General features: G+C 48.2%; 2 protein-coding genes and 1 non-coding gene across 8 annotated transcripts in view; all 3 read right to left on the bottom strand.

Annotated features, from left to right (window-relative positions):
* RUSC1 (RUN and SH3 domain containing 1) overlaps positions 1-786 on the bottom strand; it is a 148,123-nt gene extending 147,337 nt beyond the window's left edge. For 4 of the 5 annotated variants that reach the window (XM_049782213.1, XM_049782218.1, XM_049782215.1 and 1 more), the window contains exon 1: positions 621-786. The gene's annotated coding sequence lies outside the window, so the exon portion shown is untranslated. The remainder of the gene's footprint in view (positions 1-620) is intronic. The other variant, XM_049782214.1, reaches the window with a different exon arrangement.
* A 389-nt stretch (positions 787-1,175) lies between these two features.
* FDPS (farnesyl diphosphate synthase) lies at positions 1,176-15,194 on the bottom strand. 2 transcript variants are annotated; one of them, XM_049782282.1, is made up of 10 exons: positions 15,156-15,194; positions 14,021-14,180; positions 11,046-11,186; positions 5,611-5,691; positions 5,366-5,488; positions 4,718-4,806; positions 4,542-4,614; positions 2,583-2,660; positions 2,351-2,485; positions 1,176-1,425 (listed from the first exon to the last, which is right to left on the bottom strand). In XM_049782282.1, the coding sequence occupies exons 2-10, from the start codon at positions 14,159-14,161 to the stop codon at positions 1,225-1,227; spliced, it is 1,062 nt and encodes a 353-aa protein (XP_049638239.1). In that variant the 5' UTR covers positions 14,162-14,180; positions 15,156-15,194; the 3' UTR covers positions 1,176-1,224. The 2 variants fall into 2 exon arrangements, with proteins under 2 accessions (XP_049638239.1, XP_049638238.1); XM_049782281.1 differs by lacking the exon at positions 15,156-15,194 and adding an exon at positions 14,258-14,569.
* Positions 15,195-22,079: 6,885 nt separating this feature from the next.
* Positions 22,080-22,212, bottom strand: LOC126021137 (small nucleolar RNA SNORA51). The gene has a single exon (XR_007499747.1). It is a non-coding gene; the product is annotated as a small nucleolar RNA SNORA51 (small nucleolar RNA).
* Between the last annotated feature and the right edge of the window lie 4,615 nt (positions 22,213-26,827).

The raw sequence follows: 26,827 nt of genomic DNA, 5'->3' as shown, positions 1-26,827 counted from the left end.
GAGGGAAGCCAGCGGTGAGGGGGACAGATGTTTGGGAAGGACACCGAGGTGATGGGCCGCCGGATTGGGCCCTAGAGAGGCGCCGGGGCTCGCGAAGACATGTCAGCGGCTCTGCCCACGGCCATCGATTGGCCCCAGTTTCCACTGCAGTGTCTGCGGGTGGAACCCCCTGGGATGGCACGGGGCGGGAGGGTGGGAGAACGCGGCTGCGCCCTGGGTGTCCGAGGAAGTGCTGCGGCCCAGGAGGGACCCTCCACCCTGGCGTCATCTGCCGCAGTGCCCTGAGTTCCCCCACCCCACCCAGCCTGCCCTTCACTTGCAAAGAAAGGATGGAAGAGGACCCCGCCCAGATGCTCTGAAAGCAGGACTAGGGAGGATTGGGTGGGGCTGGGGGAGATCGGGCGGGCTCAAGTGCATGGAAGGACCCTTGGCCTGCTGCAGGCCAGCAGGGGATGAGCATGGGTCCGCAGACCCCCTCATCAACCGCGCCCGTGTCTCTGGGTTCTGGCGACATTTCAGTCCCCAAGGAGACCCCTCATCTGCTCTGCTCTGGCCTCACCCGCACCCTTCATTACTGCTCCCTCTTCTCCGCCCTCCCATCCTCATCCATCTATCCGCACCTGCTGGCCCAAGCCGGCTCACCAGGTTCCTGGGCAGGAGAGCAAGCACTCCCGCTCCCGGTGCAGTGCGATGCGGTGCGGAAAGCTCCAGGGCTCCCCGCGGCCCTTCCAAGCACAAACTTGGGGGAAGGGCGACAGCACGACCCGCCTCACGCAGCTGCGCCCCTTCACGCAAGACCGGGGTGTGGTATAGCCAAGATCCCACCCCCAGCCTGACGTCAAGACCATCCCCCTCCTCCCGCAGACAGCACCTCCTCTTTATTGTCTTGGGGCCACTTCGTGAGTCGTGAGGTGGGACCTAGAGATGCTCCCAGAGGCCTTGCAGTGCTCTGGAGGGAGGCCCAGGCTGTTAGGGATGACACCTGGCTCTAGCAGGCAGGCTTGAGCTGCGACCTTGGAGCCTGCTCTCCGCCCCACTCCCGCAGCTCACAGCTTTGGGGGCTCCTGAGGATGCACCCCAGAGGGTCGGGCTTTTGTCCAGCCTCATGGCCATGCACCCGGCCCTGTTCTGGACCAAAAAGACCCCTGGAGGAACAGCAGGCATGGAAACACAAGTTTACACAATAATTTATTTATTGAGGGCTTCCCCGCCATGCACCCTAGGTCATTTTCTGCGCTTATAGATCTTCTGTGCCAGCCCCAGGAAGATGCTCGGTGGCAGGGGCTTCGCATCCTTCTCCACGAGGCTCACAAGGCGATTGTAGCTGTCTTCTTCATACCGTGTGAACACTCCTTGCAGATCCATTTCCTCATAGAGCGCCTTCACTTTAGCCACCTTCTTGGGATCCTTCTGCCCATAGTTTTCCTGAAAGGGATTCAGGGTAGGAAAACGGACTTAGCCTCATTCAGAACCCTCCACTCTCCTCTTCAATTCCCTTGGCTCTCCCTCCAGTCAATTGTGGGGGGGGGGGGGGGGAAGAATGTAACATCTGGAAGTTCACAGTCCCTTACTCCTGGCTCTGCACTCAGGAATCACTCCTAGGGGTGTTCACAGAACCAAGGGGGATGCCGAGGATCCAACCCTAGCATCCTTTACTGGCTGCGCTATCCACCAACCTCACTCTTCAGTTAATTTCAAGTGGCCCTATGGGCTTGAAGCCTCTACCCACTCCTACTGCCCCCACCCCCATCAGATACTGGCTCAGGCCACAGCTTTCTCTAGCCCCACTTCTCAACGTTTGATGCAATTGAAATGTTGGGCATCCTATGCCAGAGTGATAATACAGCAGGTATGGCACTTGCCTTGCACGTGGCAAACCCAGGTTCAATCCCTGGCATCCCATACGGTCCCCAAAGCCTACCAGGAGTATATTTTGGGGAGTGGTTTGTTTTTTGGGTCACACCTGGCAGCGCTCAGGGGTTAATCCTGGCGCTACGCTCAGAAATTGCTCCTGGCAAGCTCGGGATGCCTGAATTCGAACCACGTCCTTCACCGTCCTTCAGGCAAACGCGCTACTGCTACAGCTGTGCTATCTCTCTGGCCCCCCTGCAGTATTATTTGAGGAAGCACCAGCAATAAACACACATCACATGGTGTGGCCTAACACCAAAATGAAATGTTGGGCCCGAAATATTTTATGCCAAGAGGTTTCGTATATTGGAAGTTTGGCCACTTCCTCGTACTGTACTACAACACTGTCACACAAATTATAATCTCAAAGTCCCTGAGACAATGCCAATATTTCTGTTCTTGGTCATATTCTGGTCCCCGTCCTTAGCAGTCTGGGCACCTGTAGGATCTGACGCTGCTCTGGCGAGGCCCGCTGCATACACTGGACCACCAGCCAGCTGCACTTGTTGTCCTCAATGTCGGTGCCAATCTTGCCCGTCACACTGGGGTCCCCAAAGAAGTCCAGATAATCATCCTGGTGAGGGTGGGGTGGAAATACAGAAATGGGGGTCTGATGAGCCTCTGAGAAGGAAGCTGGCACCCACTCTCTGCCAGTGCCTGGCACTACTAACCTGGATTTGAAAGAACACTCCCATCTCTAGGAGGATTCTCTTGGCATTAGCATGAGTCTTCTCATCGTCAATGCCTGCCTACAGTGGAAAAGAGTCTGTTCAGCCAAAGGCACCTGCCCTTTCCTCCATGTTCTCTCCCATGGTGCCACACCCTTGTACAGCCCCCAAGTCATGCCTGTTCTTTCAATGATCCCTGGATCAGGGCCAGGGATGTAGCTTTGTGGTAGAGCTCTAGTGGTACATGGTTGAGACCTTGGTTAGAGACCCAGCACAGCCAAGAGAAAACAGCTATTCCTCGATACCACAATCTAGGAATCTTGCTTTATTTGTTTTGTTTTGTTTTGTTTTGTTTTTTTTGGTCACACCCACAATACTCAGAGGTTACTCCTGACTCTGCACTCAGAAATCATGCCTGTAGTGGTCAGGGGACCACAGGAAGTGCCTGGAATCAAATAGGGTCAGTCACATGAAAGGTAAATGCCTTATCTGCCACTGAACTCTCACTCCATCCCTGATTTAGAAAGTTCTGACTACAGCCAGAGAGATTAATCAGCAGCTAGAGTATTTGTCTTTCATGCAGCTGACTCGGGTTCAATCCCCAGTATCCCATATGGTTTCCCCAAGCCCACCAAGAGTAATTCCTGAGTGCAGCCAGAGGTAAAACCTGAGCATGGTATGCCCCCACCAAAATAACTGGAAAATTCTTTTTGGGTTGTTTTGTTTTGTTTTTGGTTCACACCTAGCAGAGCTCAGGAGTTCCTACTGGCTCTACACTCAGAAACCACCCCCTCCCCTGGCTGCTTGGGGACCATATGGGATGCCGGGATTCGAACCACCCTTCTTCTGCATGCAAGGCAAACACCCTACCTCCATGCTATCACTCTGATATCATGAGTCCTGGGAGAAATAAATCAATTCCCAAGATCCTCAAATCATCTCTTCCCTATTTAGTTTGTATCCCTCATACTAATTTTATGCCATTTCAAACTTTCACAATGAAAAGGAGACATGGGGGGCCTGAGAGATAGCTTAGAAGTAAGGTGTTTGCCTTTCATGCAGAAGGTCATCCCATATGGTCCCCCGTTCCTGCCAGGAGGAATTTCTGAGCATGGAGCCAGGAGTAACCCCTGAGCACTGCTGGGTGTGACCCAAACAACACACATGCACACACACACACACACAAAAAAAAGGAGACATGGAAAAGAAAGATCAGAGTCAGCACTACATTTTATGAACTGCCTTCAAATGTAATTTCTGTCTTCTCTGCCAGAATTCACTCTTTTTGTTTTTGGGCCACACCCAATGATGCTCAGGGTTTATTCCTGGTTATGTGCTCAGACATTGCTCATGGAGTTGGCGACCATATGGGACGCTGGGGGATCAAACCGTGGTCTGTCCTAGGTTAGCACATGCAAGGCAAACACCCTACCGTTCACACCACCGCTCCAGACCCCAGAATTCACTCTTTGAGATTCTTCCCATTCAAGTACAGGAGGTACAACCCCTAGTACTGTCCACCACTTAAAATTGCAGGTCATGGGGCCAGAGAGATAGCATGCAGAAGGTCGGTGGTTTGAATTCCAGCATCCCATATGGTCCTCCGAGCCTGCCAGGAACAATTTCTAAGCATAGAGCCAGGAATAACCCCTGAGTGATGCCAGGTGTGACCAAAAACCAAAACAAAACAAAAATCTGCAGGTCCTTTTTACAAGCCTGAAGTGGAGCGTTTGTGGTTGCTGTTGTATTGGGGTTGTGGGGGTTTCCCAAGCAAAGAACCTAGAACTCCTGCATGCAAACCTGCACTCAGCTCTTTGCACATCTCTCCAGCACAAAGTGCAGATTCACTCTGAAGAAGACTGAGAAGAAACTTCTAGTCACAGTACTACTTCATGGGCTACTGGCCCAAGCCAAGCCATATACTCCATACTGACGGTGGGACGGAGAGCATGTACCACTCACCATGTACATGGCAGCAGCCACAGGAAGGTAGAAGGAGTAGAAGGCGGTCTTGTATACGACAATGTCTTTGTGCCTGAGCAGGGAAGAAGAGAACCCCTCAGGAGGCAAAGCCCAATGAGTCACCCCTTATTATTCACATATCACATTGGTCATGTGGTTCCCTCTGACCCTCTCACCTCTTTTCAGTGAATCTGCCAAGATCCACGCTGTCTTGTGGGGCTGTCATGACATCTAGAGACTGCCCAATTTCACTCAGATAGGTTATCTGAAAAGAAAGATGGTCTGTGAACCCTTCATCCCTCATTAAGAAACACTGGGCAAAGTCAGGAGGGCAGCAGAACTGACAGGATGCCTAGACCTTAGGCCCATCTCCCTCTCTCTCTCTCCATCTCTCTCTCCTCTCTTTTTCTTCTTCTCTTTCTTCTACTTCTCCTCTATCTGTCTCTCTCTTCCCCACAATTTTTTTTTGGGGGGGGGTCACACCCAGCAATGCTCAGGGGTTACTCTTGGCTCTATGCTCAGAAATCGTTCCTGGCAGGCTAAGGGAACCATAAGGGATGCCAGGATTCGAACCACCAATATTATGCATGGAAGGCAAATGCCTTACCTCCATGCTATCTCTCCGGCCCCATCTCTCCCCCACTTTTTCCCTCTCCCTCTCTCTCTTCTCTCTCTCCTACCCTCCGAGTACCAGGCCATGCTTCATTGCCACTACGACGGCCAATCCACTATGGATCCAAAGCCAAGTCCTTTCCTCACTTTCCTCCCCTTCCAGGAAGACCTGGCTGTCTGATCTACTGTGCCCACAAGAGCCTGCAACGCACCTCTAGGAAGAGTTCAATGAGGTTCAGGTAATAGGGCTGATCCCGGCAGCAGCGCTTCAACAGACGATAGATACAGGCCTCCACCATCAGAGAATCATTCACAGCATCCAGACCTATGCCCGGCTGTCCCGGGTATAGAGGAAACAAGGTAGGTGGCAGCCCAGACCAGACCCAGGCTTGGCACTTAACAAATCCCCATGGCTTTAGGAAGTCTTCAGGCAGTCCCCCACCCCACCCCAATTTACCTTCTTATACCAACAAAGCTTCCCCCGGCGAGTTATGGATGAATCCATGATGTCATCTACCATCAGGTAGAAAGTTTGGAGCTAGAAGATGAAGAAGAACCCCAGGCTGCTTATCCCATCTACCGGTGACAGTGGCTACCTGTGCTATGCCAGCAGGGTGGTCTGAGGTTGCCTCAGTGTGTTATAGCCTTCTGGAGAGTTCTCAGTCCTCTTTGGGCTCAGGCTTCCCAACTACAAAGTGGGATTAAAACGTTCAGTGCTGGGACCTGAGTGGTGGCGCAAGCGGTAGGGCATTTGTCTTGCACATGCTAGCCTAGGACAGACTGCAATTTGATCCCCCAGCATCCCATATGGTCTCCAGCCAGGAGTGCTTTCTAAGCCCATAGCCAGAAGTAACCCCTGGGCGTCTCTGCATGTGGCCCAAAAATGAAAAACTAACAAACAAAAATAGTTCAATGTTGAAAACAGAGAGTAATGGGGAACATCACCTTACCCCTGGAGCTGATTTTGATCTGTTCTGGCGAGAGCCTGGGCAGCCACATTCAGTGGTGTTTGACCATCATTTACTGTCATTTATTGTTATAAAATGATTTTTTTTTGGGGGGGGCCATACCTGGCTGTGCTCAGGGGTTACTCCTGGCTGTCTGCTCAGAAATAGCTCCTGGCAGGCACGGGGGACCATATGGGACACCGGGATTCGAACCAACCACCTTTGGTCCTGGATCGGCTGCTTGCAAGGCAAACGCCGCTGTGCTATCTCTCCGGGCCCTAAAATGATTTATTATCAGAAATATCTATGCTACCATGGCATTCAGTCTACCAGAAAATTGACCTAATTTATAAAAACAAACAAACAAAAGAACAAGAAGAGAGGCCAAAGAGACAAGACAGTACGAAGGTTAAAGTGCTTTTCTGAGCCGGAGCAATAGCACAGTGATAGGACATTACTTTGCATGTAGCCAACCCAGATGAAGCCTGGTTCGATTCCCAGCATCCCATATAGTCCCCCGAGCCTGCCAGGAGCAATTTCTGAGCACAGAGCCAAGAGTAACTCATGAGTGCCACTGGGAGTGACTCCAAAACCAAAAAATAAAACATAAAAAAGTACTTGTCTAGTCAGCAACTACAGCCAACACACTGGTTTACTTCCAATACCATATCCTGGAGCACAGAGCCAGGAATGGCTGCTACACATGGCCTGAATGACCTCAAAGGCAAAGCAAATAGGGCAAGGGTAAAGCTAGGTAGAGCACCTGTGTTGCAAGTATAAGACTTAGTTTGTTCCTCAGCACCACACAAAAGGCACTCACAAACAGAAGTCAGGCAGCCCCAGATAACCCTTGGTATCAGAGAGATGAGGAAACATCTGTATTCTCTTGCCAAGAACTCCAGGGAAGATTCCAAGACTTCACACTTGACAAGACTTTTGAGTGAAACACGGAAGCTCTACACCCCCACTTTTCAGTCAAGCGCTGCCTTCAGCACCCTGAACAGCTCTGCAGGACAGTCTCCACTCTTTTGCCCTGATTGCTAGGCTATGGCCTTGAGCAGGGGTGGCGAACCCTCGGCTCCTGGCCAAAATGAATGAGGTTCTTTGCCTCTTATCATTACTTTGTATACTGCGGCTCTCTGCCAAGTTTGGATTTTGTTCTGCAGCTTCTGAGGCGGGAACTCTGAAGAGAGATTTCCGAGCGTGTAGTCCCATCCCAGGCTGCATCCTTCCGTCTCCCATCCTCAGAAACATCTGCACAGGCCAGCGAGCAGGGGGTGGGGGGGAGGGGAGACCCGGGTGTCACATATTGGGTCACATGTGGCCATTAGTTCTTAGTGTGGAGGACGCAGCACACCCTCACTGTCACTGCAGGATTTTTACCCTCACTCAAAATGGTAAAATGCAATATGTGTTTCATATATTATTGTTAAAAATTATATGCTTTTGTGTGAGTGTTTGTCTGTTTTGGCAGGTCATGCATGGTGTGGCTCTCTGACTCTCACAGTTTAAAATTTTGGCTCTTTGTGTCGAACTTGTTTGCTATCCCTGGCCTTGAGCATCTGCTGACAATAGCCCAGGAAATCTCCTTACTGCCACCAACACCCCTCAGCCAGATCTCCAGGACATGCACACTATGCTTCCCTTGACCTCAGCAATGATACTTCAAGCAGCTAAGCAGAGGGCACAAAAAGCACCACAGCCAGGCCAGGATTGGGGCTCCAAAGAGCCCCTTACATGGATGAAGTCCTGCATTCTTCCTGACATGGGGGAGCCAAAAGCAAGGGCCAGATCAACTAACTGCACTCCACGATTGTGATCTGAATTCTTTTTCTTTTTTTTTTGGCTTTTGGTTTTTAGGTCACACTCAACAGTGCTCAGGGGTTAATCCTGGCTTTGCGCTCAGAAATCGCTCCTGGAAGGTCGTTGTGGGGGACGGACATATGGGATGCCGGGAATCAAAAACCCGGGTCTGTCTCAGGTTGGCATGCAAAGCAAATGCCCTACGATTGTGCTATTTCTCCAGCCTTCTGTGATCAAAATTCTTTATCTGTAGCAGTGCCAGGGACTGAACTCAGAGCCTCACACGTAGAAGGCATAAACTTGACCTCTCAGCCACGTTGTTGCCCCAGAAAAGGTCAGGCATCTACAGGGGTTCTTTGCATTGGGTTTTATTTGTTTTGGGTTGAGGAGTCACACCACAGTGGTTGCTCATGGATGGCACCAAGCAACACTTGCCAGTACCCCAGTCTCCACAGCATGCACAGCCCATGAAGCCCCAGTTGTTGTTGTTTAAATAATCTTCACAGGTCTGTTCTATATTGGGAAGTAATGGAATACCACATCACCACAAAGTGTTATTTTGGGAAGAAGGGGCTAGGTGTACCAGGCTGTAGCTCTGGGTTACTCCCTACTCAGGCTAAAGGCAAGGCTGAGATAGAGCCCCATCCTCCTGCATATAAAGCATGGACTCAGTTTACCCCCACATAGCTTTCTATGTGTCCTATTTTTTGGGGGCGGGGGGGGGGGTGTCCACACCTAGCGGTGCTCAGGGGTTACTCCTGGCTATCTGCTCAGAAATACCTCCTGCCAGGCACGGGGGACCATACGGGACGCCGGGATTTACACCAACCACTTTATGTCCTGGATTGGCTGCTTGCAAGGCAAACACCACTGTGCTATCTCTCTGGCCCCTTGCCCTACCTTTTTAAGCCATGTTTCTATCTGTTTAGCTGCTTGCAATCATAAGGAAATAATCAGGGCAGTTCCAGACTAAATTCAGAGCCATTCTTCCAAGCTCTAAAATCAGAAAAGTGAGGCTGGACCTTAGGGATAGATCACACTCACAGAGTTGAGGCCCTAAATTTGCTCGCCACCACCAAAAATTCTTGTTTATACAGGAGCTGGAGAGATAGCATGGAGAGAAGGCTTTTGCCTTGCATGCAGAAGGATTGTGGTTCGAATCCCAGCATCCCAAATGGTCCCCCGAGCCTACCGGGGATGATTTTTGAGCGTAGAGGCAGGAGTAGCCCCTGAGCGCTGCCAGGTGTGACCCCACTCCCCCCCAAATATATATATGTGTATATATATACATAAAAAAACAACTCTTACAATTCCCTCCCTAGCAGGAGGAACAGGAAGAAGCCCTCAGCCAAGTGTGCAGAGCCTTCTGCTTGGATTCCTAGCCTGAGAACTGTGAACAGCAAATTCCTTTGATTTATAAGCCACGACATCTTGTGGTTGCATCCAAAGAAAGAGAGTTGAAACTGTGGAAGAGCAATAGGCAAATGTCCTTGTTCTTAGGAAGTGAATACTGAAATTGAAAAATAAGAGGTAGAAGGAAAAGAAGAAGAAATGTAAAGAAAATAGAACAGAGTCAAGGAGTTTGAAGAATGGGAGCATTCTGGAAGCCATAGCCACACCTAGAGTGATCAAGTTACAGCCCAGAGAACTCCAGAAGCAAGAGTGCAACCAGGGCAGGGCAGAGGCCTGGAAGGACTGCATTCCCAGGCCCTGCACCCCAGCCCCAGAGCTCTGCTCAGCACTGCAGAACCTGGAGCCCTTCTCTGAGCACAGTGCCTTCACCCATCCTGGAGCCCAGTTCTCTGAATCCCACTAGGGCCAGAACCAGACACATTCAGGGCCAAGTGAGTTGGGAATAGGAGACAGGAAGCTTGGAGCAAAGCAGAAACAGAACATTGAAGAAAGCAAACAGATTGTCTTAAGGAGCCTCAACCCATTCGCACCAATTGTATGCAAGAATCTGGACCAATAGCAATTTTACCAGCAATGCTAGAAATTGGGGCATTTGTGGGGCATCTTTATATTTTTTTCTTTTTGGGCCACACCCGTGATGCTCAGGAGTTACTCCTGGTTATGCACTCAGATGCTGGGGGATCTAACCACGGTCCATCCTAGGTCAGCCACGTGCAAGGCAAATGCCCTACTGCTGCACCACCACTCCAGCCCCTTATTCTATTATTTTTGTTACTGTGGGTGGGGAGACAGCCAACCCAGCAGTGCTCAGACCTATCCTAGGTCTGTGCTCATGATTCACTCCTGTCAGTACTCAGAGGATACTGTGTGGAGAAGAGCATCACAGGGTCAGCCACATGCAAGAAAATGCGATTCCTATACTAGCTCTCTAGTGCTCAGGGAAATGTCTTCTTTGTGAAATTTAAAGAACTTCATTTTGAAACATTTTAAAACTTTCAACATCTACCCAGTGAGGGGCCGGAGCAGTGGCACAAGTGGTAGGGCATTTGCCTTGCAAGCACTAACCTAGGACAAACCACGGTTTGATCCCCCGTCGTCCTATATGGTCCCCCAAGCCAGGAGTGATTTCTGAGTGCATAGCTAGGAGTAAACCCTGAGCATCACCAGGTGTGGCCCAAAACCAAAACAGTAACAACAATAAAAATCTACCCAGTGAGTTCCAGTTCTCTTTTTGGAGGGAGAGTTCCTCCCTGGGATTCTAGGCCAAGAGTACCTGTAGTTCAATCAGGCACCAAGGATTTGGTGCTCTGAGAGTCCTGTAGAGTGGAAGACCACCAGAGTCAACCCCATGGTGTCCAGGCATGGCCAGCTGTATGCAAAACCCATGCTTGTACTCCAGGCCCCATTCCACTTTTCGATCTCCAAGGAAGACTGCTTCCCTGGAAGAATGTGGCCACTAGCTGCTGTCCTTTGTGAGAGGAAAGAGGCAACACCCCTCTCCCAGCTCTAAGGCTGAGCCACCACTCATTAACAAATAGCTGACTGTCACTCCAAAGAGCATCCCCACATCTGTCACCCCTTGTCATTACTGTGTAAAACAGCCTCTATTGTAGCCTAGGAGGGCAATAGAAAACCACCCCTCGAAGGATGTTCAGACTCTGCCACCCCACTCCACCTCACCCCAGGGCACCATGAGCCTGCCCTTCAGCCCTTCACCCATGCCTCTCACCAGTTCCACACACCAGCCCACAGTGAGGGCACGCTGGATTTCCTTGGCATCCTGCTTCTTGGGCCCGACCAGCTCCCGGTAGGCGGCCACCACTGTCATGCCCCGATTGTATTTGCCCCCAAGTGTGTTGTACTCCAGGATCTGTGGAGGCAAAGGGGAGTAAGGGGAAAGATGGGGACAGAGGATCCAGGATACAGTCCTCCTGGCCCCTCCTACCATGCAACATGAATCCCTTCTCCCCTTGGCTTCTCCCCCCAATCTTGGACCACAGTTAAAAAAAGAGCTCCTCCAGGGGCGGGAGAGATAGCATGGAGGTAAGGCATTTGCCTTGCTTGCAGAAGGTCATTGGTTCGAATCCCAGCATCCCATATTGTTCCCCGAGCTGCCAGGAGCAATTTCTGAGCACATAGCCAGTAGTAACCCCTGAGGCTGCTGGATGTGACCCAAAAACTAAAAAAAATAAAATAAAAATAAAAAATAAAAGAGTGTTCCTCATGGGCTGTCTTCTCAATCTGAGTGCTGCCATGTGTGGCCCAAAAACCAAATAAATAAATAACATTAAAAATTTTCTCTTCCGGGGCCGGGTAGGTGGCGCTGGAGGTAAGGTGTCTGCCTTGCAAGCGCTAGCCAAGGAAGGACCTCGGTTCGATCCCCCGGCGTCCCATATGGTCCACCCAAGCCAGGGGCGATTTCTGAGCACATAGCCAGGAGTAACCCCTGAGCGTCAAACGGGTGTGGCCCAAAAACAAAACAAAAAAAAAAAAAAAAAAAAAAAAAAATTTTCTCTTCCTTTGGGCCAGAGTAATAGCAGTCAATAGAACTTTTGCCTTGTACACAGTTGACTACGGTTCATCCCCAACATCCAATATGGTCCTGAAACCTGCCAGGAAAATTTCTGAGCACAGAGCCAGGAGTAACCCCTGAGCACCTCTGGATGTGGCCCAAAAGCAAAAACAAAAATAAAAACAAAAATTACTCTCCCTGGATCATGTGGAGTGAAATCAGAAGCCGAGGAACTGGCTTAGAATGATCTCTCTCATATAAGGGACTAAAGAAACTTCCTAGGGGACTGTCAACTGTCCCATGGTAACAGAATGAAGAGCAGTGAAATGGGCATGGGAAGAAGTTTGGGAAGGGAACACCAAGAATCGTGAAGGGGCGTGTGCTTCCCAGAGGTAAGGTGAGAGGCAGGAGGGAAACTGGAGACATTAGTACTGGTGTCCAGTGGTATTACAACATTGTATGCTAGAAATTCAATAGCAAATGTCTTTGTAACGTTGTAATTCACAGTGATTCGACTTAAAAAAGAAAAATATTCCTCTCTTCGGCAGGTATTATGACTCAGTGATCAATATGATCACTGACATCAATATGATCTCCTGCATGCAGATCCTGTGCACTGCTCCTGGCCAGCTCCTCCATGGACTTGAAAAGTCCCTCCAGTGCCAAGACTGGCAAGAGGGGAACTCCAGAGGAACCCCCACCAATAGTGGCTCTAGTGGGTCTGCCATTTTCCTCCCTCTCCACAGGAAATTATTTTAGGAAAACTTCCCCTGTCTACATCCCCATGTTGCCAATCTCTGCATCCTAGTTACCACCCAGAACAAGGAGTCAGCAAGTAGTTATAAAAAAAAAAAAAAAAAAAAAGTGGGGCCGGGCGGTGGCGCTGGAGGTAAGGTGCCTGCCTTGCCTGCGCTAGCCTAGGACGGACGGCGGTTCGATCCCCCGGCATCCCATATGGTCCCCCAAGAAGCCAGGAGCAACTTCTGAGCGCATAGCCAGGAGTAACCCCTGAGCGTCACAGGGTGTGGCCAAAAACAAAACAAAAAAAAAGTTCTACTCAGCAGAGCCAGAAACACAGAGAAAGTGCTTGCTACAACATGGCTGATTCAATATCAATCCCATAACCCATAAGGTTCCTCAAGCCTACCATCAGTGATCTTTGAGTGCATAGCCAGATATAAGCCTTGAGTATTGCCAGATAGCAAAACATTTTTTTTGTTGTTGTTTTTTGTTTTTTCGGGCCACACCCGTTTGATGCTCAGGGGTTACTCCTGGCTAAGCACTCAGAAATTGCCCCTGGCTTTGGGGGACCATATGGGACACCGGGGGATCGAACTGCGGTCCTTCCTTGGCTAGTGCTTGCAAGGCAGAACCTTACCTCTAGCGTCACCTCGCTGGCCACATGTAGCAAAAAATTTCTAAAAAAAAAAAAAAAAACTTGTTTCTCCAAAGAATCAAAAACTAGGCTTCCTGGTAGTAAGATCACTGGTAGTAGTTCCTTATGGGGTCTCTGAGGTGACACCGGTAATGCACAGTCCTGGCCAAGGGGATCCCTCATGATTTCTGGACCCCCAACTTCTCTTCCTCAAGAAACCAGGGGTCTGGAGCCACAGCGGTAGGGCATTTGCCTCGCACACGGCCAACCCAGGACAGACCTCAGTTAGATTCCCAGCGTCCCATATGGTCCCCTTTGCCAGCCAGAAGCGATTTCTGAGCATGGAGCCAGGAATAACCACTGAGCACTGCCAGGTGAGACCCAAAAACCACACACACACAAAAAGAAACCAAAGGTCTGGAGCTAGAGCGGTAGCACAGTAGTAGAGCATTTGCCTTGCACATGGCCAACCCAGGACATACCTCAGTTAGATTCCCAGCATCCCATATGGTCCCCTTTGCCAGCCAGAAGCAATTTCTGAGTGCAAAGCAGGAGTAACCCCAGAGTGCTGCCGAGTATGGCCCAAAAACCAACCAATCAATAAATAAACTGCTTTAAAAAAAAAAAAAGAAAGCAAGGGTCAAGTCTTTACCCCAGGAGCCTCCATCCCCAAGCCCAGCTGTTTCGGGGTTCACTGGAACCACAAGGAAGAACAGGAAGTCAGGAAGTCCAAGAGGTGGCCCAAGCTCCCCCAAAGACCATCCCATGAAAGCTGCTCCTATAGTCACTGCACCCCACCTACGTCCCGTGGCCTCACCTCCTTGAGACGGGTGATCACATCTCCTATCTCAGGGTGGTCCAGGTCATCTTCTGTCAGCAACTTAACAATCTCAGGGAAGTACTGGAGGAATTCCTGCTTCTCTTGGCTAACTGCATCTGAATTCTTGCCTCCATTCATTCTGGAAGAGGGAAGTGATCTGAAGAGAGAGGGGACAAGTCAGAAGAAACGGGCCAATACAACCCTCCCCAGAGCTCCTCGCTCTCCCACACTCACCGAGGCTCCTTTGTCCACGCCTGGCACCAGCAGCGGACACTGTGCCAGGCTCCCGGCACTGAGCACCCGTGCCCTAGGGAGGGCCGCCGGAGGAGTCCGAGACACCTCTCCCGGAATGCCCAGTAAGGGACTGGCAGCAAGAAGACCCCCACAGACCTCAGCCAGCAGGACAGGGGCATCCTGGGGGGTGGCCTAGGGAGGGGGCACCGTGCAGATGCACAGGGGCAGCTCCCCGGGCCACCCCATGACGACCCCCAACCTCTCTCTGCCTTTGGATCTACAAAACCCAGACCTTTTTGTAGGGGGAGAGGCTTTACAGACCAAAGGAAGTACAAGGGACTACAAATACAAAGTATGGCGCTCCGCTTAAAGTATCACCAAACTTTTCTACTCTTATCACTCAACTCTTTCTTCAGGGAACCAGAGGGATTGTCACCCACTTAGATTGCATCTAGAATAGTCCAGAGTTATAAAAACCTCACAAGTGGGACCTGCAATGGCCTTTATATCACATTTCCTAAAAAAAACTCTGGGAGGTAGAAAGATGAACCAGGCAGTAAGTAAGAAGGAGGCCGGTGCGGTGGCGAAAGTGGTAGGCGTTTGCCTTGCACGTGGCTAATCCAGGCCAGACCACGGTTCGATTCCCGGCGTCCCCGAAGGTCCCGCAAGCCAAGAGTGATTTCTGAGCACTGAGCCAGGAGTCACCTCTGAGCGTCCTCGAGTGTAACCCAAAAACAAAAGAATAAAAAAAAGAAGAGCTAAGTCTAGAGGCCTTGTGTTCCACGAAATCCTGGCATCCTGGGGATCACGTCTCTTTCACGCACATACGCAAGACGAGGAAACCAGGCAGGTCTCCAGACCCCGCTCAGCCCCAGGTCAAGTTCGCGGCCACTCTCACCTGTTCCAGGGTGCAGCTCCGCGGGTGGCACCGATGCCAGACAGGGTGATGCTAAAAATCCACAACCTTTGGCGCTCGGCCTTCTGGGTCGAGTAGTTCTCGCTCTCCCGGCATTAAGGACAGGAAATAGACCGATAGACTACAACCCCCAGCATGCCGGGGTGCGTATGGGCGGACGCAATCTAACAGGCTTTGGTGGGCAGGGCATAGTGGCCTTAGTGACCTCTGATTGGCTGCACTGCCTCGAACGACCATAGGGCCTGCTCCTGACAGCCAATAAGGAGCGGCGCCCGGAGTTTGGAAAAAGGCCGAGTGAATCGAGAGTGGGCCCAGGGCGTGGAGCCACTGGAGGTGCTAATGGGAACCCACCCTGGGCTGGAACTGCCGCCCACTCTCGCGCGTGTCGTCAGCCCTGCACAACTGGATTTGCACGATCTTTCTGCTAGGCAGCATGACATGAAGTTAGCCGAGAAATGTCCTAGATTTAGATCTTTATGCTTCGTTTGACTTGGAAGCTTCTCTGAGTCAGCAGTTGGCTTTCTTGAAGCTGCCTGTGAAGTGGGGATAATAAATTAATAGATTTAAGATGCTTAAAGGGCTTAACAAAGACTCAGAACACAAGCTGGCCTCCTCTCTCTCTCCTCTCTCTCTCTCTCTCTCTCTCTCTCTCTCTCTCTCTCTCTCTCTCTCTCTCTCTCTCTCTCCCTCCCTCCCTCCCTCCCTCCCTCCCTCCCTCCCTCCCTCCCTCCCTCCCTCTCTCTCTCTCTCTCTCTCTCTCTCTCTCTCTCTCTCTCTCTCTCTCTCTCTCTCTCTCTCTCTCTCTCTCTCTCTCTCTCTCTCTCTCTCACACACACACACACATCCTTCCTGTTTCCATTCCTTGATCCCATAGACTCTTTATCCATTATCATTCCCAAATACCAGTAAGTTAACTTCTCTGGCCAACCTCAGGTTCAATACCCTGCACCCCCAATGTTCCCCAAAAATGATCCCTGAGCATAGATCTTGGATTAAGCCTAAACACCACAGTGTGTTTCCCCCCTAACCCCGCCTTAAGCCAAAAAAATAAAGTAAAATAAGTTAGCCTCTCCAGAAAGTTGTCTGAAACACCAAACCACTTAAGGACAAAAATGGGCCTAGTCATTTTGGGACCAAAGTTATTGTCTGAAGAGACCCCATTTCACCATTATTTGTTGCTATACTATCTAATTACCAAAGAAATTGTTTTAGAGTTTTTTGTTTTTTTTTGGGGGGGGGGGGGGACAGAGGTACTCAGGGCTTACTCCTGGCTCTGTGCTCAGGGATTATTCCTGTTGATGCTCTTTGGACCATATAGGACATCTAAAATAGGGGCTTTTCAAAACCTTGGACTGCAGAGTGGACCCTTTCCAGAGGGAGCACACTTGGAAGCTTTTATTATTATTTACCACTAGCAGTTTAGTTAGTAAAGTTGCCCACTAGGAATTCAAACACATCTGCCCAAGCACCTTGTTCCTTGTTTGTATTTGTTAAAACTACAGAGAGCTGTGTGGTCTTCTCTGTGATCCTTCCTGTGATCCAGGTGATCCTCATGTGATTCTTCATGTGATCCTCTCCTTCCTCAGCTAGTGTAGCAGGTTGTCCAGGCCTCCTGCCGACTCCAGGCTGTTAGATTCCCAAGTGGCACTAGACAGTATTGACTTCATTTTATTTTTTTTTGGGGGGGGGCACACTTTGTGACACTCAAGGGTTACTTCTGGCTATGTGCTCAGAAATTACTCCTGGCTTGGGGGACCGTATGGGATGCTGGGGATTGAACCGAGGTCCATCCTGGGTCAGCTGTGTGCAAAGCAAACGCTCTACCGCTGTGCTATCTCTCTGGCCCCTGATATCCCTTTTATTTATTGGGAAAGGGAGAGAGGATAAAATAATATGATAGGGTAATTTGTGGTGATGCTTCTGAAAAATATCAAAAACCATTAGGACAGGAATGTAGAATTGACACCAGTTGATAGCCATCTGTTTTACCTCCCCCATCTCTCTTGCTCGCTCTCTTTCTGTCACTCATTTAGTAGCATCAGGGATAGAACATTTGGTGCATGTGTTCTACCGCTGAGCTATATTCCCACCCCTAATCCCTCCTCAGCCGTCCTTTCTTGCTCATATGCAAATTTGTAATTATGTCTGAAGAATTTTTTGTTTGGTTGTTTTTTGGGGCCACAGCTGGTGACACTCAGGGGTTAGTCCTAACTATGCACTCAGAAATCGCTTTGAGAACCATATGGGATGCCGGGGGATCAAACTGTGGTCCGTCCTAGGCTAGTGTGAGCAAGGCCAGTTTGGCCCCCATCTGAAGAATTTTACCAGAAAATCTTGATGCTGTATGTCTACTGGCTAACTAACACGTCTTTTACAAAAAGATTCAAAATTGACCCAATGTAGACTAGTTACTCTACTTACCACTTTCAGATAGTTAAATGTTAGAATGTGGGCAGTGTTGGCCAGAGAATGTTTTCTGTGTCATCACTTATTACCTTGTTGGCAAATCCAATTTAGGGTTTTGTTTTTTTGTTTGTTTGTTTTGTTTTGTTTGGGTTTTGTTTTGTTTTGTTTTGTTTTGAGAATATTAATAATAAAAAGGCCAAACTGAGAAAAAAAGAAAGAAAAATAAAAGAAAGAGAAAGAAATAATTTACATAGAAAAGAAATACACCTAAAGAAATATACATATCCCCCTTATGTCTTTCGAATAAGTCTGAGAGGGACAGAATCTGGATTACTGCTTCAGCCAACAGGTGAATAATCTGTAGATAACAGGGAGGCAGCTGGCTGCAGTCATGGGCCAAGACAGGTCCTAGAGCCAAGACCTACTCAAATTGCCAAATCAGGTCATGGGTGGCAGTTCACGGAGTTGATAAGTGGAAAGGGGGGACGTGGGGCGGTGCTCCAGGTCAAAAGGGGTATAGACCTGTAGGGATAAAAGGGGTTAATAGGGAGAGCAAAAATTTCTGGATAAGTGAACATAGGGTAACCATAGAAAAGGTTTTGTAGAGAAGCAAGGGAGGGGGAAGGTGATGCAACAAAGATGGACATAAAACACACACACACACATCAACACAGATCAACATAGATTGTTCAATAAGTTATAGCTGTAACTACTATATAACTGACCCACAGGAACAGGTCAAAGCACTTCATAAATATAAAACCCACAGGTAAGAAGGAGAGGAAAATTTCAAATTTCTTGTAATTATTGCTGACGAAGGCAGATTTGTCTGTAAAAGTGTCATAGGTTAGATAGTATATCATTCTCAAACAATCAGCTTTTTTGTTTCTGTTTTTATTTTTGGGCCATACCCAGCATTGCTCAGAGGTTATCATGGCTCTGTGCTCAGAAATCTCTTCTGGCAGGCTCAGGGAACTATATGGCATGTTGGGGGTCAAACCCAGATCTATCCCTGGTCAGCCGCAAGCAAGGCAAATACCCTACTGCTGTGCTATCACTCCAGCTCCTTCAAATTCTGTCTTAAGTATGTCACAAAAGCTTTCTCCAGAATTCTCTAAATAAGTTTATATTGAACACTGTAACAAAAATCTAGAGATTTAGAGCATAGTATTATGAGTTTAAAGTATCCAAGTTTCTTTTCTTTAGGATACTGTGAACAAAAAGATTAGGATGGGGCCGGAGAGACAGCACAGCAGTGTTTGCCTTGCAAACAGCCGATCCAGGACCTAAGGTGGTTGGTTCGAATCCCGGCGTCCCATATGGTCCCCCGTGCCTGCCAGGAACTATTTCTGAGCAGATAGATAGGTTTCCAAAACTTTCTTTTTTTTTTTTTTTGTTTTTTTTTGGGGCCACACCCGGGGACGCTCAGGGGTTACTCCTGGCTATGCGCTCAGAAGTCGCTCCTGGCTTGGGGGACCATATGGGACGCCGGGGGATCGAACCGCGGTCCATCCAAGGCTAGCGCAGGTAAGGCAGGCACCTTACCTCTAGCGCCACCGCCCGGCCCCAGGTTTCCAAAACTTTCTCATAATGAGCACTATAGTAAGAGTCTAGAGCACTTAGGGGACGAAGAGATAGCACAACAATAGGGCATTTGCCTTGCACGTGGCCGACTTGGAACTGACCCTTGTTTGATCCCCAGCATCTCATATGGTCCCCCAAGTCTGCTAATAGCAATTTCTGAGTGCAGAGCCAGGAGTAACCTCTGTGCACCACAAGGTAGGACCCCCCCACCCCAAAATAGTCTAGAACATCTAAATTCCTTTTCCATAGATATTTATGGACAAAAACATTAGAGCATTTTTGAAGACATATTACTTTTTTTTTTTTCGGTTTTTGGGTCATACACGGCAGCGCTCAGGGGTTACTCCCGGCTCTATGCTCAGAAATAGATCCTGGCAGGCTCAGGGGACCATATGGGATGTTGGGATTTGAACCACGGACCTTCTGCATGCAAGGCAAATGCCTTACCTCCATGCTATCTCTCCAGCCCCAGAAGACATAATTAATTTTAAAATGATTTGTTAAGGAACCGGAGCGATAGCACAGCAGTAAGGCATTTGCCTTGCATGCAGCCAACAAAGGAAGGATCCCAGTTTGAATCCCAGCATCCCCTATAATCCCCCAAGCCTGGCAGAAACGACTTCTGAGCACAGAGCCAGGAGTAATCCCTGAGCGCCACTAGGTGTGACCCAAAAACTAAAAAAAAAAAAAAAAAAAGAAAGAAAAGAAAAAAAAAGATTTGTTAAGACATTAATATGTGGGGCCCGGAGAGATAGCACAGCGGCGTTTGCCTTGCAAGCAGCCGATCCAGGACCAAAGGTGATTGGTTCAAACCCCGGTGTCCCATATGGTCCCCCGTGCCTGCCAGGAGCTATTTCTGAGCAGACAGCCAGGAGTAACCCCTGAGCAATCCCGGGTGTGGCCCAAAAACCAAAAACCAAAAAAAAAAAAAAAAAAAAAAAAAAAAGACATTAATATGTGGGGCTGGAGAGATAGCATGGAGATAGGGCATTTGCCTTGCATGCAGGACAGTGGTTCGAATCCCAGCATCCCATATGGTCCTCTGAGCCTGCCAGGAGTGATTTCTGAGCATAGAGCCAGGAGTAACCCTTGAGCACTGCCAGGTATGACCCCCCAAAAAATAAAAAAAAAAGACATTAATTTGTTAAGACTTTTTTTTTTTTTAGTTTTTAGGCCACACCCAGTAGAGGTTACTCCTGGCTATGCATTCAGAAATCGCTCATGGCTTGGGGGATCATATAGGATGCAGGGGGATCAAACCACAGTTCGTCCTAGGCTAGTGCGGACAAGGCAGTCACCTTACAGTTTATGGCACTGCTCCGCCCCCCCTTTTTTATTAAGAGATTCTTTTTTTTTTTTTTTTTTGGTTTTTGGGCCACACCCTGCGGTGCTCAGGGGTTACTCCTGACTGTCTGCTCAGAAATAGCTCCTGGCAGGCACGGGGGACCATATGGGACACTGGGATTCGAACCAACCACCTTTGGTCCTGGATCGGCTGCTTGCAAGGCAAACGCCATTGTGCTATTTCTCCGGGCCCTTTATTAAGAGATTCTTTTTTTTTTTTTTTTTGGTTTTTGGGCCACACCCTGTGACGCTCAGGGGTTACTCCTGGCTATGCGCTCAGAAGTTGCTCCTGGCTTCTTGGGGGACCATATGGGATGCCGGGGGATCGAACCGCGGTCCGTCCTAGGCTAGCGCAGGCAAGGCAAGCACCTTACCTCCAGCGCCACCGCCCGGCCCCTATTAAGAGATTCTTATGATGAGCACTGTAATAAGAATTTGGAGTATAGAGCTCTGTAATGTGTGTCTAGGGTGTCCAACAATTTGTTTTTGTTTGTTTTTGGGGGGCCACGTCCACAGTGCTCAGGGGTTACTCCTGCTTTGCACTCAGAAATTGCTCTGGCAGGCTTGGGAGACCATCTGGGATGCCAGAAACTGTTGCAAGGCAAATGACCTGTCGCTGTGCTATCACTCCAGCCCGGGTCTCCAAATTTTTACTCCATAGACCTCTGTGAACAAAAATATTAGAAAAAGGGGCAGAGAGATAGCATGGAGGTAAGGTGTTTGCCTTTCATGCAGAAGGTCATTGGTTCGAATCCTGGCATCCCATAGGTCCCCTGACCCTGCCAGGAGTTATTTCTGAGCATGGAGCCAGGAGTAACCCCTGAGCGCTGCCGGGTATGACCCAAAAACAGAAAACAAAAAATATTAGAAAGTTATTGCAGACATATCAGTTTGAAATTAAGTTTCTTTTCTTTTTCTTTTTTTTCTTTTTTTGGTTTTTGGGCCACATCAGGTGACACTTAGGGGACTATGTGCTCTGAAATCGCTCTTGGCTTGGAGGACCTTATGGGATGCCGGGGGATGAAACCACATTAAGGCAGATGTATGCAAGGCAAATGCCCTACTGCTGCACCACCGCTCCAGCCCCTACTAAAACATTCTTATAGTGAGCACAATGGGAACCCATGGCATTTAAATTCCTTCCACAGAGATTTTGTGGGTAAAAGCATTAGAACACTATAGTGGAAATCTATAAAAGGCAGTTAGCTGAACACCTGATGTAATTTATGCAGTTGTGGGGCAGGCGAGATAGCATGGAAGTAGGGTATTTGCCTTGCATGCAGAAGGAAGGTGGTTCGAATCCCAGCATCCCATATGGTCCCCCGAGCCTGTCAAGAGTGATTTTTGAGCATAGAGCCTGGAGTAACCCCTGAGCGCTGCCGGGTATGACCCCCCAAAAAATTTATGCAGCTGTATCCATTGTTATAGGTCCCATTGAAGTATAAAGGAAGATATAAGCTGCTGAAGATTTCACAGAAGAGGTGGGATGGGAATCTCCAAAACTTTGTGATCATCTAACTTTAACCAGCCTTGTCTTGCTGGTTTTTATTTTTTTTTATTTCTTTATTTTTATTTTGTCCCCCAATTCACAATACAGACCAGGCAAAGGGCCTGGGTTGAGGTGTATATGGGGTGCATTTACTGTACCTACTCTTTCTATATAGTCAATGTAAAGAACACAGCCTGTGGTAAAAATTGGAAGGCCTGATTTTTATTTTTATTTTATTTTATTTTTACAATAGGATGTGTAGTGACCTTCATTTATTTCATAATAATGATTTGAAACAGAATATAAGTTCTATTTTATTTTAGAGTTGTTCTTAGAATAAATAACATAGTGACAAGTCAAGGTTTTAGGGGTTTTTTTTGTTTGTTTGTTTGTTTTTTTGGGTCACACCCGGCGGTGCTCAGGGGTTACTCCTGGCTGTCTGCTCAGAAAGCTCCTGGCAGGCACGAGGGACCATATGGGACACCAGGATTCGAACCAACCACCTTTGGTCCTGGATCGGCTGCTTGCAAGGCAAATGCCGCTGTGCTATCTCTCCGGGCCCGGGTTTTTTTTAAGACAAGGTTTTCTAAGGGGAAGTCCACATAGGTCTGTAATTTTTGCTTCCACCTGCCCTTATAGAAAAAGGGTTTCTGGGGCCCGGAGAGATAGCACAGCGGCGTTTGCCTTGCAAGCAGCTGATCCAGGACCAAAGGTGGTTGGTTCGAATCCCGGTGTCCCATAGGGTCCCCCGTGCCTGCCAGGAGCTATTTCTGAGCAGACAGCCAGGAGTAACCCCTGAGCAACGCCGGGTGTGGCCCAAAAACAAAAAACAAAAAACAAAAAACAAAAGAAAGAAAAAAGAAAAAGGGTTTCTGATGGAACAATAGCACTGGTGCTAATTTCCAAAATCCTATTATTTTTTTTTTTAGAAAATCCTGCTCTGCCTGCAGTAACTGCAATAAGACCTATTATTGTCTTTGGAAAATAACTTGAGACAATTTGTAATGCACATTTACTTGTGGATGCTAATGGTAAGTGCACTATCCACTATGCTATTGCTCCAGCATGAAAGTCTCAAATGCCCAAGACTTTTTGTGACAGGTAAGGCACTGGACTGTGAATTTGAACTGGCCTTGAAAAAGTTGAACAACAATCAATTAATTGAGCTGCTTGTATCTCTGGCAAGCATACTCCACAGCTGTAAGTCATAGAAATGATCAGTATTTTACTCTATGTCTTTTTTGTTTGTTTTTCGGGGGGGGGGGTCACATCCGGCAGCGCTCAGGGGTTACTCCTGGTTCTGTGCTCAGAAACTGCTTCTGGCAGGCTTGGAGGACCACCTGGAATGCCGGGATTTGAACCACTGTCCTCTGCATGCAAGGCAAATGCACTACCTCCATGCTATCACTCCGGCCTCTCTATGTCTTTTCTTTCTTTTATTTTCTATGTTTTTTCTTTTGCTTCTTTTCTTGTTTTTTTTTTTTTTGCCACACCCAGTGACACTCAGGGGTTACTCATGGGTATGCACTCAGAAATCGCTCCTGGCTTGGGGGAACATATAGGATGCCAGGGATCCCACCATGGTCCATCCTAGATAAGTGCATGCAAGGCAAATGCCCTACCACTTACAACACTGCCCAGTCCCTCTTTATGTCTTTTCTGCCTATCAGCTTTGTTTAGGTCTTCATGGAGACCATTCTTCAGAAATAGAATTAGTTCATGTAAATCTTGTTGACTGTGTCCTGAAAATTGGTCAATCATCTTCAGTGGTTATCTTAAAGTCTTTTTGGACTGATATGCTTGTGCTGTCCTGCCCACAGAAGTTTTATATTTTGTTTTTGTTTTTGTTTTTTGGGTCACACTCGGCCATCACTCAGGGGTTAGACCTGGCTCTATGCTCAGAAATCACTCCTGGCAGGCTCGGGGGACCATATGTGATGCCGGGATTCGAACCACTGTCCTTCTGCATGGAAGGCAAGCACCTTACCTCCATACTATCTCTCCGGCCAAGAGTTTTCATAATTTTGCCAAATTCTTCTGCCATTTTATCTTTATTTCCCAATGCATTTGACTTGTTAAGATCATCCTAGTAATAATTTTGATTAAAATAATCAGCCAAACGTGATAGGCACTATAATATTGAGTTCATGTAACAAGTTTTTTCTAAATTATGAAGTTCAAAGAGCCAGCCAGTTTCCTCCAAAACAGAATCAAAATTCTGAATTTGGTCACTCCCAGTTTTCATGTCGCTTTGTTGTCCCAATTACCTGTTGGGAATGCTACTGGTTTCCTTTTCTCTTTCTCTTGGGTAGTCTGTGCTGGATCTGAGAATGAGCAAGAATGCTTCAGCTTGGAGAGTTCGTTATCCAATTCAGCAGGAACCTGTGGCTTGGTTTCATCATTTGTGAGTATTCTGCTTCTTACAAGGCATAGTGGGACCCAAGTCTCTTGGTGAAGCTGCCATCTGTAGAAATATAAACAGAAATAGAATAGAAATAAAATATATCTCCTCAAATTAGGAGATTACCAGCTATCCATTATTTTCCAATTTTACCCTAATAGATGAGTGAACTGTGTTTTTGAGCCTGTGCATCTTCTTGAAAGTGTCTTTTTGGGACCGGAGAGATAGCATGGAGGTAAGGCATTTGCCTTTCATGCAGAAGGTCATTGGTTTGAATCCCAGCATCCCATATGGTCCCCTGAGCCTGTCAGGAGTAATTTCTGAGCGTGGAGCCGGGAGTAACCCCTGAGCACTGCCAGGTGTGACCAAAAAAAAAAAAAAAGAAAGTGTCTTTTTGCAGACGTGTGGGCTCTCCTTGGGGTAAATTCAAGAAGTTTAGTGAGGGTGCCAGAGTAATAGCACAGCAGTAGGGCATTTGCCTTACAAGCAGCCAACCCAGGACAGATCCTGGTTCCATTCTCAGCATTCTAAGCTGGTTCCTGAGCCTTCCGGGAGCAATTTTTGAGCCAAGAGTAACCCCTGAGCACTGCCAGGTGTGATACAAAAATTAAAAAAAAAAGGGGGGGGCCAGGCGGTGGCGCTAAAGGTAAGGTGCCTGCCTTGCCTGCGCTAGCCTAGGACGGACCATGGTTCGATCCCCCGGTGTCCCATATGGCCCCCCAAGCCAGGAGCGACTTCTGAGCGCATAGCCAGGAGTAACCCCTGAGCGTCACCGGGTGTGGCCCAAAAACCAAAAAAAAAAAGACAGTGTTAAGGATAGATGGTCAGTTGGTGGCATTCCCCTTTTCATGTACTTTTGTTGTTATTGTTGTTGTTTGAGCAGTATCCAGCGGTGCTCAGGGGAAAATACTCCTGGAAGGCTTGGGGGACCATATGAAATGCTATGGATTAAACCTGGTCTTTCCGGGCCCAGAGAGATAGCACAGCGGTGTTTGCCTTGCAAGCAGCCGATCCAGGACCAAAGGTGGTTGGTTCAAATCCCGGTGTCCCATATGGTCCCCCATGCCTGCCAGGAGCTATTTCTGAGCAGACAGCCAGGAGTTACCCCTGAGCAATGCCGGGTGTGGCCCAAAACCCAAAAAAACAACAACAAAAAAACCAAAAAAAAAAAAAAAACCCTGGTCTTTCCCAGGTTAGCTGAATGCAAGGCAAATGCCCTATCCACTATGCTATCGCTCCACCCCCCTGTTCCTGTATTTTAATAATTGAGTTTTGAGAATTCTGTGAGCACATTCAATTATGCCTTGTCTCTGAGGATTTTAAGGGATACCAGTGATATGTTTGATTTGTCATTCTTTGCAGAATGATTGAAAAGTTTTATTAATGTAGGCTGGGTCACTATCAGTTTGATGGTATGGGGAATACCATGACAAAAAAAACATTATAGTAAGAAGGAACAAGCAGTCTTAGCTCTTTCTGAAGAGGGACAGACCAAATAAAATGAAAATACCACTAGATGAAGACAGAGTTTATTTGGAAAATGGTTAACATGCATAACATCCATTTACCAGAGTTCATTTGTCTGCAGATTCCAGGGGTAGGCTCCAGCTACATCTGAGGTTTCATTCAAATGGGGGTAGATGGGCCCAGAGAGATAGCACAGCGGTGTTTGCCTTGCAAGCAGCTGATTCAGGACCAAAGGTGGTTGGTTCGAATCCCAGTGTCCCATATGGTCCCCCATGCCTGCCAGGAGCTATTTCTGAGCAGGCAGCCAGGAGTAACCCCTGAGCACCGCCGGATGTGGCCCAAAAAAAAAAAAAAAAAGACAAATGGGGGTAGATATTACATACCTCAACAATAGTTTTGGCTTGCTTCCATGGGAAGCAATAATGTACATGAAGGCAGCGGGCATTTGTGTGTAGGGCTTGATGCTCTTCTACAGGTGAGATAAAAACAGACACTGGCAGCTGAAAGAACAGTTTCATTTCTTCAAGCCATCGGACCTGCAAGGCCAAAATGAGATTAATATGAGTAATAAAAATAGGCAGTTCAGAGCACTTTTGCAATAAAAGCTTGTAATTACTGAAGCAAGTACTGAACCACATGGTTATGGGTATTTAGGGAGGCAGTGACAAATGTAGGGAAAAGGCTGACCATGTATGCTGAGTCACTCACCATGTTATATGGGCCTGAGACACGGGAAAGTAAGTATATCAACATGGCAAAATCCACTTGTTGACACTGTTCTGGTCAGCAAGGGGTCCGTGTTCCCACTGTTCCCTGACTATTGATATAAAACACTGCCAGGTACCAAACCCTAATATGGAACTCTGCAGGACAAGCTAGGCTGTGTGGCCTGAATACTAACCTAAGGCATTAGCTATTAACTAAGCCCAAGAACTCAAAGAAATATCACAGTGTCCTATCAGT

Source organism: Suncus etruscus, chromosome 10 (genome assembly GCF_024139225.1).
Source record: "Suncus etruscus isolate mSunEtr1 chromosome 10, mSunEtr1.pri.cur, whole genome shotgun sequence".
NCBI classification, from domain to species: Eukaryota; Metazoa; Chordata; class Mammalia; order Eulipotyphla; family Soricidae; genus Suncus; species Suncus etruscus.
This window is presented reverse-complemented; position numbering and strand designations above follow the sequence as displayed.